The 14,221-nt window shown below is 35.8% G+C and overlaps 3 protein-coding genes and 1 pseudogene across 3 annotated transcripts; 3 read left to right on the top strand and 1 right to left on the bottom strand.

Annotated features, from left to right (window-relative positions):
• Positions 1–691: 691 nt before the first annotated feature.
• LOC133195367 (histone H2B-like) lies at positions 692–1,063 on the bottom strand. The gene has a single exon (XM_061331209.1). It carries the CDS (start codon positions 1,061–1,063, stop codon positions 692–694), a length of 372 nt encoding a protein of 123 aa, XP_061187193.1.
• Positions 1,064–1,318: 255 nt separating this feature from the next.
• On the top strand, positions 1,319–4,150 carry LOC133195366 (core histone macro-H2A.2-like). The gene is made up of 3 exons (XM_061331208.1): positions 1,319–1,692; positions 2,071–2,341; positions 3,785–4,150. Exons 1-3 carry the CDS (start codon positions 1,319–1,321, stop codon positions 4,148–4,150), a joined length of 1,011 nt encoding a protein of 336 aa, XP_061187192.1.
• A 1,383-nt stretch (positions 4,151–5,533) lies between these two features.
• Positions 5,534–5,845, top strand: LOC133195365 (histone H4-like). The gene has a single exon (XM_061331207.1). It carries the CDS (start codon positions 5,534–5,536, stop codon positions 5,843–5,845), a length of 312 nt encoding a protein of 103 aa, XP_061187191.1.
• Positions 5,846–10,873: 5,028 nt separating this feature from the next.
• LOC133195364 (histone H1-delta-like) lies at positions 10,874–11,460 on the top strand (annotated as a pseudogene).
• The last annotated feature ends 2,761 nt before the right edge of the window (positions 11,461–14,221 follow it).

Here is a 14,221-nt window from a genome sequence, read left to right as displayed (position 1 = left end):
ATTATTTAATTTTTTTTTTTTTATGATCTACCGACAATGACAGGTACCAACTGGCGCTGAGTGACATGCTTTTTTTTTCTTGTTTAACAATTATGACTAATGTTAGACAATTAATTGTCAATGTATAATTATCGCATTTTGGTCATTGCACTTTTATTGATGTATAATTACTGATTGAAAATTCCAATATGTCAATGTCAAAGAAAGGGGAGGGGGGGGGTCTTGAATTTATTTATCTGTTTCATTGATATTAGCTGAATTGAGATACTTTATTATCAATTATATAATGTACGCTGATAATTAATTCAGTATACAGAGGACAAATGAACCAGGATTTTGTGTACATCAGATGGACCTCGCATGCTTGTATTTTATTTATATTTGAAGATACAGTTATTTCAGATATGTGCTTGGTTGTACATTCAAGTTATTTGTAAATAAAATTTGGCTCTCATACATATAATAATACCTACTTGTATTTCTTTATTTATCCTACTTCTGTTATTATAATCAGTTGTAAACAATGTGGGATTTTTATACGTTTGCCACTTTTACGAGCACATGCATTCACATTGTAACACTCATACATATTATTTGTGTCTCAATAACGCATGTAATATGAAGGTATCTTTTCTAAAAAATTAGTTGGCCCTTAAAAGGGCCGTTTGGTGTGTGTACTTGCAAAATGAGATTATTTGCTGCTGGTGTACTTGGTGACGGCTTTGGTGCCCTCAGATACGGCGTGCTTGGCCAGTTCACCGGGCAGAAGGAGACGGACAGCAGTCTGGACCTCTCTGCTTGTGATTGTAGATCGCTTGTTGTAGTGGGCCAAACGAGAGGCTTCGGCAGCGATTCTCTCAAAGATATCGTTGACGAAGGAGTTCATTATGCTCATGGCCTTGCTGGAAACACCAGTGTCAGGGTGCACCTGCTTTAGGACTTTGTAGATGTAAATGGCATAAGATTCCCTCCTCCTCTTCCTCCTTTTCTTGTCTGTGCTCCTCGGTGTCTTGGCCTTGGTGACTGCTTTCTTGGCGCCTTTGGATCCGACTTTGGGTGGCATGATCTCAAGTTGACAGGTCAAACTGAAGAGATGAATAAAGTAAAATGGTAAAATTTACTATTTATATGCGAGTAGGAGGAGAAGCTTGTTACGGACCTCCGAGAAAACATTACTTGTTCGGATTTCACCTAAAGGCACAACAGAGCGACGCGTTAATTGGCTGCACCGTTGGATCCGCTTGGTTGTTTAAATTGGTGCGTGCGGGCGTCGCTGGATTATTCGTTGACTGTACACGAAAGAACATAACCGTTAAGAATGTCTGGACGTGGCAAAGGAGGCAAAGTGAAGGGGAAGGCCAAGAGCCGTTCTTCCCGCGCCGGACTGCAGTTCCCCGTGGGTCGTATTCACCGTCTGCTGAGAAAGGGCAACTACGCCGAGAGAGTGGGAGCAGGCGCTCCCGTGTACTTGGCTGCCGTTCTTGAGTACTTGGCCGCAGAAGTCTTGGAGTTGGCAGGCAACGCTGCCCGCGACAACAAAAAGACCAGAATCATTCCCCGTCATCTGCAGCTGGCCATCCGCAACGACGAAGAATTGAACAAACTCCTGTCCGGCGTGACCATCGCGCAGGGTGGTGTCCTGCCCAACATCCAAGCGGTGCTCCTTCCCAAAAAGACACAGAAAGCCGCCAAGTAAAAAGATCCTATAGTTGTGTTGTGTGCAGCACAAAACCAAACGGCCGTTTTCACGGCCACATAAGCTTTTCGAAAAGATACCTACATTACAAACGAGTTGAAACGTAAACAATTATTATAGCTAGAAAATAATAGAAACACACGAATTCAATAATTTTCAACACAGAACAGAGATCAAACATCAAAGAAAGTGTTATATATTTAATGATAAATAAATGTATTAAGTTAATAACAAAAGCAATAAATTTTAAAATTGACTCGCATGTATATTCGTATATGTACGTTTTTTCTTTCTCGTTATAGGCAGTTGAATCCAAACCTTATAGGCCTAATATATTTTTTTTCCCCTCGCTATTGTTTTATATGATACATATTATACATCATGGGCAACTACAAAGTCGGTAATGACGCCTCTAGTGTCAACACCCATCTGAAGATGGCCCTCAAGAACGGAGTCAAGAAGGGAGTTCTCAAACAGGCCAAGGGTACAGGTGCCAGTGGTTCCTTCAAGCTGGGAGAGAAGCCCAAGACGGAGAAGAAACCCAAGACCAAAAAAGTCACCAAACCTAAGGCTGCCAAGCCCAAGAAAACGACCAAACCCAAGAAGACAACCGGGGAGAAAAAGCCAACAGAAAAGAAAAAGGCTGTTAAGAAACCTGCAGCACCCAAGAAGGCCAAGTCTCCCAAGAAGAAAGCAGCTACTAAGTCTCCCAAGAAAGCCAAGGCAGCTCCAAAGCCTACGAAAACCAAAGCGCCCAAGAAAGCCACAGCCAAGAAGTCAAAGACCGCAAAGAAAGCCACCAAGGCGTAGACTGCCAATTGTCTTAAACCAATTACAAAAGCCCTTTTCAGGGCTACCAACATTTTTAGAAAAGATGCCTCTATTACATACATGTACTAATGGAAACACAAAATGAATAAACAAGAAGTACACTTACCTATTACACATAGTTTATTTGTCTTCGACTGGAAGCAAATTGCAAAGTCATGATAATATTAACATGCTGTTTCTGAGAAGAAGAAGAAACAAAAGTCAGTTTTTAATTTGTTTACATACCCTCCCTCAAGTAAATAAAATTTTACTTTTTCCACATCACAACGCCTACGCTAACTATATGGCCATTATTATTAGTGTTATCATTCTAGTATATTTGTTTTTGTTTTTGTTTTTGTTTTTTTTTTTTGCTTTCTTTTTTTTTTTTTAAGTTTTATTATTATTATTTATTTATTATTTTTTTTATTTTATTTTATTTTATTTATTATTATTATTGTTAATATTTTTCTTTTTCTTTTTTTTTTTCCCCCACTTTATTTGGAATCAAATGTGGAACGAATGGAATAAAAGTTCATGCGTACCTATTGAAAGACAGATACATACATTCTTATTCTTTTCATTTATTTATTCTTTTCATTTATTCATTCATTCATTTATTTAATTATTCATTCATTTAATTAATTATTCATTTATTTGTATTATTTGTTTTGTTCTTGTTTTTGCAACAGGGTAATTCCTGTTCATCCTATATGCACCATTCTGATTATCTGCAAGTATCATGATACTTAGTAATATTACTGGGCTTGTTCAGATAATGGTAGGAGGAAATAATGACAAGAAATATATAATATATATTTCTCGAAAATGCATTTTGCTTCAATAACGAATTGAAAATATATGTATATATATAATAAATAATTCTATTTTCTATTCAATTGACGTCACATTCATCCCCATTATTCACCATATATATATTTTAAAAAAAATATTTGACTATATGTATCTGCAGCGAAATCATGTGTCAAAAACCGACTTGATTTTCTTTTTCTTTTGGGGCAATTCTGTGGATTGAAACTACCTTCAGACGTAGCCAATGGTCATCTCGTTCACCTGACTAATCGTAGCGAGTGTTACTGCGGGCACCAGCCAATCGACTAAGCCGACTGATAGACCGCAGCGATTTTCAACTTGAGCTTACAAAGATATATAAGTTCACGGCGCAACACTGCCACTTCATTCATTCGAGTTTGAATAATCTGAGGAGATAGCATGGCACGTACCAAGCAGACGGCACGAAAATCTACAGGAGGCAAGGCCCCCAGAAAACAGCTCGCTACCAAAGCTGCTCGTAAAAGCGCACCAGCCACGGGTGGCGTTAAGAAACCGCATAGATACAGGCCAGGAACTGTCGCCCTCCGTGAAATTCGGAGATACCAGAAGAGCACTGAGCTTCTCATCAGGAAGCTGCCATTCCAGCGCTTGGTCCGGGAAATCGCTCAGGATTTTAAGACCGACTTGCGTTTCCAGAGTTCAGCTGTCATGGCTTTACAGGAAGCAAGCGAAGCTTACCTTGTTGGTCTCTTTGAGGACACCAACCTGTGCGCCATTCACGCCAAGAGAGTAACCATCATGCCCAAAGACATCCAGCTGGCCAGACGTATTCGTGGAGAGCGTGCTTAATTTTAAGCTGTATTTCAAGTCCTAAAGCAAACGGCCGTTTTCACGGCCACCTACATTCTTCGAAAAGATGCCTTCTGTTCAGACGTTGAAACATCTCTGAAAACAATGTTGAATTATTTGGCCGAAATTAATAAATTTTATCAAATTCGGCGTATAATGCCCCCAAATTGAAAAACAAAATGTTGAGACACAATACATCCTTCAGTGAGTATGTCTGTGCCTTACATATATATAATTACATAAATTATGAAAGAGCACAATGCTAGACAATTTCATAGTATTATTGTCATCATCAATTTGTTGTAGAAGGTGTCTACACATCTTGAAACCATTTTTTGTACAAGTCCATCAACCTGCCCCTCTAGAATACATTCAAGAATTTTGCGAAATAAATTAGAAAATAGCACAATTATTTAAATGGAAGAAGGTGGAATGTGTCGAAGCAAAAACTAATAACAGTATCACAACTTTAGCTCATTAGTTCTACAGCTATGCACATATGCGAGTACATGCATTTCAGAACTGCAATTCCGTATTTCATTAATATTCAAAGTATGATTTTTATTGATTTTAAAACAACGTCAAATATAATGATATTCATTTTAACGTGGCGTATAATTAAATGAAAAAGGCTCATTTATAGAGCCGGTTTGGTCACTGCTTAAAGTTGCCTTTGAAAATTAATTGAGAAAAGAGGAAATCAATAAATTATCACATCTATAACTAGATATCATAAATGAATTTTAATCAAAAGTTTCATTCAGCTTCTACGTTTTGTATTATTTCGGTTTTATCTGTCACACCCCTTTCCTTTGAATAACTTAATCCCCCCCCCCCCTACCCCTCACACACACACGTTTTAATTATCATTCGGCAACAACGGTATTTATTTTGTTAAACTCAGAGCAAAAAATACTGAAATAAAAAAAACAACAAAACAAAAAATTGTGTATGTTTATCCTAAAAATTTATGATGCTGTCTGTCCTGCTTGATATAATTCCCCTCTCTCTCTTTATCATTTTTATTCATTTTCTGTCATGTTTTTTTTTTGTATACCAGTTTGTATAAAATGTATATATATGTACCTCCACGTACCAATATTTTGGTTTAGGTGAATAAATTGAACATAAACTTGCCTATATGTGAAGAAATTCAAGAATTAAAATTAATTAAATGTGGTTGAAATTCTCCTGGGGCAAGAAATGTAAACATTCCGATTATGCCAAGCTGACCAATCGTAAAGCTTGTCATAATACCGCTTTGGTAACGTTCCGAACTTTTCAAAGCATCGTGCGCTCTCACGGGTCCTCAATTTGGACTATAAATTAGGCAATTACGCATGATCAGTTTATTAGGACAGTACTACTGACTGAACTTTCAAGATGTCTGTATCTGGCAAAGGAGGAAAAGGTCTTGGAAAAGGAGGCGCTATGCGACACAGAACAGTCCTGATAGACAACATCCAGGGTATCACCAATCCAGCCATACGCCGTCTTGCTCGCCGTGGTGGTGTCAAACGTATTTCCGGTCTCATCTACGAGGAAACTCGTGGAGTTCTGAAGGTTTTCTTGGAGAACGTGATCCGAGATGCTGTAACCTACACGGAGCATGCCAAGAGAAAGACCATCACAGCTGTGGATGTGATCTACGCCTTGAAACGCCAAGGACGCACCCTGTACGGATTTGGAGGTTAAAGAATTCAGTTTGACAGTCAAGACAGAAGTTCAAAATAAACACAAACGGCCGTTATCACGGCCACCCAAATTTTTTCGAAAAGATGCCTCTAAAACATCGTGAAGACAGACATTTACTTACTGAGTACATGTTATACAGATATTCACTGTACAAAGTTGAATAAAGAATGGTTGTAAGTGGTAAAATAAATACACAACAATAACAGAGTAAGACCCCTTATGTCGTAATATTTCCTCAAAACTATATACAGAGCAACAAATATGTATTGAATTTAGGTTTGGACAAGAAATATAGAATAAACACACACATACAAGCACTAACAGTATATATTATTTAATTTTTTTTTATATTATTATAATCATATATTAAAATAATAATGCCGCTGTCTTGAGTATTATTTTGAGTGATCGATCTACCGACAATGACAAGTACCAACTGGCGCTGAGTGACATGACCAATGTTAGACAATTAATTGTCAATGTACAATTATCGCATTTGGTCATTGCACTTTTATTGATGTATAATTACTGATTGAAAATTCCAATATGTCAAATGAAGGGGGGAGGGTTCTTGAATTTATTTATCTGTTTCATTGATATTAGCTGAATGAGATACTTTATTATCAATTATATAGTGTACGCTGATAATTAATTCAGTATACAGAGGACAAATGAACCAGGATTTTGTGTACATCAGATGGACCTCGCATGCTTGTATTTTATTTATATTTGAAGATACAGTTATTTCAGATATGTGTTTGGTTGTACATTCAAGTTATTTGTGAATAAAATTTGGCTCTCATACATATAATAATACCTACTTGTATTACATTTATTTATCCTACTTCTGTTATTATAACCAGCTGTAAACAATGTGGGAATTTTTATACGTTTGCCACTTTTACGAGCACATGCATTCACATTGTAACACTCATACATATTATTTGTGTCTCAATAACGCATGTAATATGAAGGTATCTTTTCTAAAAATTAGGTGGCCCTTAAAAGGGCCGTTTGATGTGTATACTTGCAAAATGAGATTATTTGCTGCTGGTGTACTTGTTGACTGTTTTGGTGCCCTCAGTTACGGCGTGCTTGGCCAGTTCACCGGGCAGAAGGAGACGGACAGCAGTCTGGACCTCTCTGCTTGTGATTGTAGATCGCTTGTTGTAGTGGGCCAAACGAGAGGCTTTGGCAGCGATTCTCTCAAAGATATCGTTGACGAAGGAGTTCATTATGCTCATGGCCTTGCTGGAAACACCAGTGTCAGGGTGCACCTGCTTTAGGACTTTGTTGATGTACATGTAAATGGCATAAGATTCCCTTCCCCCTTCCTCCTTTTCTTGTCTGTGCTCCTCGGTGTCTTAGCCTTGGTGGTAGAGTGGGAGCAGGCACTCTCGTGTACTTGGCTGCCGTTCTTGAGTACTTGGACGCAGAAGTCTTGGAGTTTGCAGGTAACGCTGCCCGCGACAACAAAAAGACCAGAATCATTCCCCGTCATCTGCAGCTGGCCATCCGCAACGACGAAGAGTTGAACAAGCTCCTGTCCGCTGTGACCATCGCGCAGGGTGGTGTCCTGCCCAACATCCAAGCGGTGCTCCTTCCCAAAAAGACACAGAAAGCCGCCAAGTAAAATGATCCTATAGTTGTGTTGTGTGCAGAACAAAACCAAACGGCCGTTTTCACGGCCACATAAGCTTTTCGAAAAGATACCTACATTACAAACGAGCTGAAACGTAAACAATTATAGCTAGAAAATAATAGAAACACACGAATTCAATAATTTTCTACACAGAAAAGAGATCAAACATCAAAGATAGTGTATATATTTAATGATGAATAAATGTATTATGTCAATAAGAAAAGCAATAAATTGAAAATTGACTTGCATGCATATTCGTATGTACGTTTTTCTTTCTCGTTATAGGCAGTTGAATCCATACCTTATAGGCCTGTGTACAAATGTTGAATTCTCACTTATTACTTGAATGCTTACTCAACAAAGAGATAAGAAAAAAAAAAATAACAACATTTCATTGACCAATTAAGACTAGAAACTGCGAAAATCATCTAACATGGCGATCTAACTTTCAATGTTTCCTTTAATACAAATATTTTTAAATATGATCATTATTTTATTAACATATTCAAAAGATCTGTAACTCCAGTTAAATCCTTAATGTTTCTTTTTTTTTTTCCCCTCGCTATTGTTTTATATGATGATTATTTAGACAAAATTCCTAATTGATAAAATAGATAAAAGTTATGAATATAAGAATCTCATAAGAAAAAGAAGATGTGGTTTATATTATGTCTTGAATGTTCTTATTCAAAAAAGTGGGCTTCCCATAATAAGAGTGAATAAAAGCAACTCGATGCCAGTTTCCGGATACTTACAGTACTAACACAATTAAAAACTGGTAGTAAATTTTCTTTCGAATAGACTACCGATGCGAATGACTAAACGACATTTTTTTCAACACTTTACATTTATTACGATGTCCATCACTGCGCCGTGCAGCACATCTGCATCTTCACGTGACATATAGATGCAGGGACTCATGCATGATCTGCACGAGAAAAGTGTGCAACCAATTTGATGCTTGTATCAATGTATTGTCTTGTATTATATATACTGGTTGTCTTGTTCAACTTGAAAGTTATAGATTTTAAATACATTGGATTTTGACCATATTCTGTTTATTTACTAAATTTTTTGTGTGTGTAAATTACAAGAAACAAATTAATATCAATGAATAAGCTACTCCCATTATTCGCCTTGTCCCTCCTCTCTCTTTCTTTTGTATAACTACGAATTAAATGAGTGTTCTACAATTATTAAGAGCCATTCTCTGTAATGACTTGAACTTTTATATAGGAGCTGTGGCACGCAAAGTCTCAGAATTTCTCCAAACTCTCTATGATAAAAGTCTTTGATACCGTAAACTCAAATCAGGCAAAAATGGGTTGCTATGTGTCATGGTTACCATAGCAACATGTCCTAAAGTTTGAAAAATGGCATTTTTCAACATGTTCAGAGTCCCACAGTTAATGTTTGCAGCAAAGCAAACAAGTGGCAATGATTGTTTCTGAAAGTTGAAGGTCTGATGTCTTAAATGCATGACAAACATGTTTGGTAAATCAACTATAACATACGTTACTATGGAAACAAAGTATTCAAAAGTAATCATTTTGTTCATTTAATCTTATAAAGTCATACTGTACACTTAAGAATGAAAAACAATTATAGGTTGAAAGGCAAGCAAATAATAGACAAGAGATCCTTGTAACATATACCAAGGACGAAATATGATATTTCTTATAGGTTGGCAATGGTTGCCATGGTTTTAATACCTCGAAGGGATTTTGAATTTACTCTCTTAGTGTTTTAATCTTATCCTATCTTTTTTAAAAGCATATTTTTATATAACTGATGATCAATTTTTAAAGGCCTTGGTGTGACCCTAATTTTCACATTTCAAAAAATTCAATTTCAATTCTTTAAATATTGCGTTGCTATGGAAATAAGGCGAAAAAACATGCATAAAAATCTGAAAAATACTCTGTTTCCTTGGATACGTACCCTTTGTATGTAGATTCCCAAAACTTTAATGATTGATATATGTGAACAACTAACCTGACTTTCAATTTTGACTACCACCCAATCTCTAACTGGATGCAAAAAACTGGCACAAAGGGTCTAATATTGACATAAAATTAACAAAATCGAACATTTTCTCTTCTTGGTAACCATAGCAACAGTGTTGTATTTTTCAACAAACTTTATCAATATGTTACATTAAAAGTTTAAAATTTACCAATTTAAACTTATCTATAACAATCTGTCACATAGTAAATTTTACAAAATTAATTTACAATGTTACAAATATATGATATTCAACTTTAGTTCTGCCAGATAAGTACTATTCAAAGTGAGTCAAATAAAAAGTTTCTCGATAAAAAGGTTAGTAAATTTAGTAAACAAGGTGTCATGTTTTTGGGAGAATGGTTTGTTTGTTTTTCTTAGTCTTTATTAAAGCTTAATGAAGATTTGAAGTAGTTGAAAATCTCAATTTTTTCAACTTTTCTGGCTGTCACCATGGCAACCAAGACACATAGCAACGAAATTTTATTTGATATATGTTTCTGGTGTCAAGTTGTAATAATGGGCAAAGTTTCATCAAAATCGGTGACCATGCGTGGCAAAGAAGTTTAAGTGGTTACAGAGAATCGCTTTTAAGTACACGTCCCTTTTATGTGATTTTTTTTTCATGTAATTTACAAGAATGTCAGTTATGTATATTCTTATGATATAATTATACTGAGAAATTCAGACGTTGTACCACCGAATGTGGTGCGTTATGTACGGCCTGGATCTTCCCGGTGTCCCCATTGTTATAATTATATAGTAGGTGTTATGAATTTAAATATTCGAAAAGAAATTATATGTTGTCCCTTTAAGGAGGTGGGGGGGGGGGTGTGTGGGGGGGGGGGGGGTGAAAATCCACTGATCTAGAAAGTACATATATATATTTGAACATGGAAGAATATGTGGGATTCCGTGATTTCTATTCATATGACCCCGACCGGGCTTTTTTTCTCCATTCCATATGAAATGCAAGGCACACATCAGTATCCATTGTGCTCGTGTTTTTAATCAAAATTAGTCGCTTCTGGGTCCAGGAAACAGCGCATTTTCAGAATCAACAGACAATTCCTCTTTTAAAATGACAGATTAAGAACCTTAAACAATTATAACAGTTGTGGAGGAAAATATTTCAAGACAACGCACAGTGATATATCTGAGAAAATTAAGTGAAATTGGGAGGACAATATCGGAAAAATAATAGGTATTGAAACACAGGTTTGACGAGTTCAATCCTCTACGCTGTCGACAATTGGGGAGTTTTCACGGAGGTCCGCGCTCGCCGCCACTCAAATAAGGCCATCGGCGGAGGTGATTTCATTCATTTCCTTATCGTCGATAACGTCGTTCACATCAGTTGTAGAAAACAGGACAAAAAAATTATGGCAGACGCCGCACCAGCAAAATCCCCCGCCAAGAAGAAGGTTTCCAAACCCAAGACGGTCCCCGCCCATCCCAAGTACATCGAGATGATCAGCGCTGCTGTGGCTGCCCTGAAGGAGCGCGGAGGTTCCTCGAGACAAGATATTCTCAAGTACATCATGGGCAACTACAAAGTCGCTAATGACGCCTCTAGTGTCAACACCCATCTGAAGATGGCCCTCAAGAACGGAGTCAAGAAGGGAGTTCTCAAACAGGCCAAGGGTACAGGTGCCAGTGGTTCCTTCAAGCTGGGAGAGAAGCCCAAGACGGAGAAGAAACCCAAGACCAAAAAAGTCACCAAACCTAAGGCTGCCAAGCCCAAGAAAATGACCAAATCCAAGAAGACAGCCGGGGAGAAAATCCAACAGAAAAGAAAACGGCTGATAAGAAACCTGCAGCACCCAAGAAGGCCAAGTCTCCCAAGAAGAAAGCAGCTACTAAGTCTCCCAAGAAAGCCAAGGCAGCTCCAAAGCCTACGAAAACCAAAGCGCCCAAGAAAGCCACAGCCAAGAAGTCAAAGACCGCAAAGAAAGCCACCAAGGCGTAGACTGCCAATTGTCTTAAACCAATTACAAAAGCCCTTTTCAGGGCTACCAACATTTTTAGAAAAGATGCCTCTATTACATACATGTACTAATGGAAACACAAAAATGAATAAACAAGAAGTACACTTACCTATTACACATAGTTTATTTGTCTTACTGGAAACAAATTGCAAAGTCATGATAATATTAACACGCTGTTTATGAGAAGAAGAAAAAAAAGTCAGTTTTTAATTTGTTTACATACCCCCCTCCCCCCTCAAGTAAATAAAATTTTACTTTTTCCACATCACAACGCCTACGCTAACTATATGGCCAGTATTATAAGTGTTATCATTCTAGTATATCATTTTTTTTTTAAAAAAGTTCTTTAATTATTATTTATTTATTTATTTTCTTTTTTTTCTCTCTCTTTTTCTTTTTACATTATTTGGCATCAAATGTGGAACAAATGGAATAAAAGTTCATGCGTACCTATTGAAAGACAGATACATACATTCTTATTCTTTTCATTGATTTATTTATTCATTTATTTTTATTATTTGTATTACATGTAATTTGTTTTGTTCTTGTTTTTGGAACAGGGTAATTCCTGTTCATTCTATATGCACCATTCTGATTATCTGCAAGTATCATGATACTTAGTAATTCTTTATTTCTATGCGTCATACGAGACATCAGATTACATATATTAATAACTAAACATACATACAATATTATAAAATATAACAATATTAGAGTGAGCATAATCAATAAATAGCAAGTAAACTATGTAGGACGTGTTTTCTAACAGGCAACTGTAATTATAAAATACTTAAAAAATTTACAAATGTTTCATTCTTCTAATGGAAGCTTGATATAAATATTTTCCAAGGTTACAAAGTTCCTTTATATTTTGTACACTTAGAAGTTGAATTAATTTCCAAACACTGGATTCCTTATAATAATACTTTTCAAATACTTAGATCTAAGGTCATGATAAAAAGGACATTGTAAAATAAAATGAAATTCGTCTTCGATAACATTCAAACAGCACATTTTACATAATCTGTTTTTTCTAATTTCATTAAGATATCTACCAGTTTCAACATTTAGATTATGTGCAGATAGTCTAATTCTAGCAATTTGTATTTTGTACATATAATTAATAGGTTTACACAAGTAATATTGTATACCAAAATTATCAACCACATGTTGGTATAGCGGGCTACGGGCATTGTTACAAATATTAGAAATCACAGTATAGTTATTCACCTCAAGGAATCTTTGTTTTACTAACATATAAGTATTATCATTGAAATCTGCATCAAATATATTGCCAAGTCCCAGTTTATTAAGTTCATTTTGAATATCTCTGATCCAAATATCATTATTCTTTAATCTTTCTTCCAAGCATGATTTTAGTAGAATATTTTGTGTCCCCTTTAGTTTCAAAAAATATTTTATAATTTTCAATTTTCTAGATTCCCTCATAGGCATTCTTCCAAGTTCGAAATACACAAGATTGTTACAGGCACTTTTTTTTTTAAACGAAGTAACTTTTTACAAAAGAGACTTTGTATTTTTTCTACATCTGGAGCTTTATGAAATCCCCACACCTCTGCTCCATAATTAAGAATACTACAGCCATACATTTCAAAAAGTGATATTTGGGTTTCGACATTAAAATCAAAGTTGCAGAATTTTTTGTTCAACGCATAAAATGTTTTTCTTCCCTGTTCAGCTACGTGCTTTTCAGTTATATTAAATTTACCATTATAATTGAAACACATTCCTAGATAACTGAATCTATCTACTATTTCAAGTTCTTTTCCATTGTAAACCCATTTTTCTTCATTTCGTAAACTTGTACCATTTCTAAAAACTAAAATTTTGGTTTTATCTGTATTAACTTCAAGACCCCATTTTTTATTATAAGTACTTAATTCATTCAATAATGTTTGAAGTGACATTGGTGAGTCTGCAATAAGTACCATATCATCTGCATACATCAAAAGAAAAATGGAAATTAATTGATTAGAACTATATTATATATAGCCTTAGTGGCTGCTTTCTTCGCGCCGTTAGATCCGACTTTGGGTGACATGATTTCAGATTGACAGGAAAAGCTGAAGAGTTGAATAATGCAGGATTATCAAATTTACAATTCCTTGGGGTGGGGATCTTTTTATGCTTTTTATGTCTTGTAAACGTGGTGACAATGTCACATCTTTACAGAACTTTTCTCATGCCAATTGTTCTTTACAGCTGCGAACTATGTGATCATTATAAGAAGTTTTTAAACACTGCACCATTGAATATGCAAGCAAGATTTCAAAACTTCGAAACCAAACTAGATCGGATATTTGCTAACAATTATTTATAGACCAAAAAAAAAAAAAACAACAAAACAAAACAAAACCAAAAAAAAAAAAAAAAAAAAGAAACAAAACAAAACAAACAAACAAACACTGCAGCATTATATAAGCAAGCAAGATTTCAAAACTTCGAAACCAAACTAGATCAGATACATATATTTGCTAACTATTATTTATAGACATTTTGCCAGTCACTGCAGATATCGACAACAGGAAACTTTTTGTCTTATAAATACAAACTACTATAATGTGTAGATTGGACATCTGCATTAAAAAAAAGAATTAGTGTGTTATTTTCTGTATTTTGCTGTTTCTTCTAGGAATCATCATGCGTGGATCTAGAGGGTACATGTAGGTGTCCGGACCTCCTCCTCCCCCCCCCCCCATTATATTGCGTGCGGAGATATAA

The sequence above is a fragment of the Saccostrea echinata genome, unplaced genomic scaffold (assembly GCF_033153115.1).
Source record: "Saccostrea echinata isolate AGI-Se365-2 ecotype Australia unplaced genomic scaffold, CSIRO_AGI_Sech_v1 ptg000029l, whole genome shotgun sequence".
Classification (NCBI taxonomy): domain Eukaryota; kingdom Metazoa; phylum Mollusca; class Bivalvia; order Ostreida; family Ostreidae; genus Saccostrea; species Saccostrea echinata.
The sequence above is the reverse complement of the archived record's forward strand: the minus strand, read 5'-3'. Positions and strand labels throughout refer to the sequence as shown.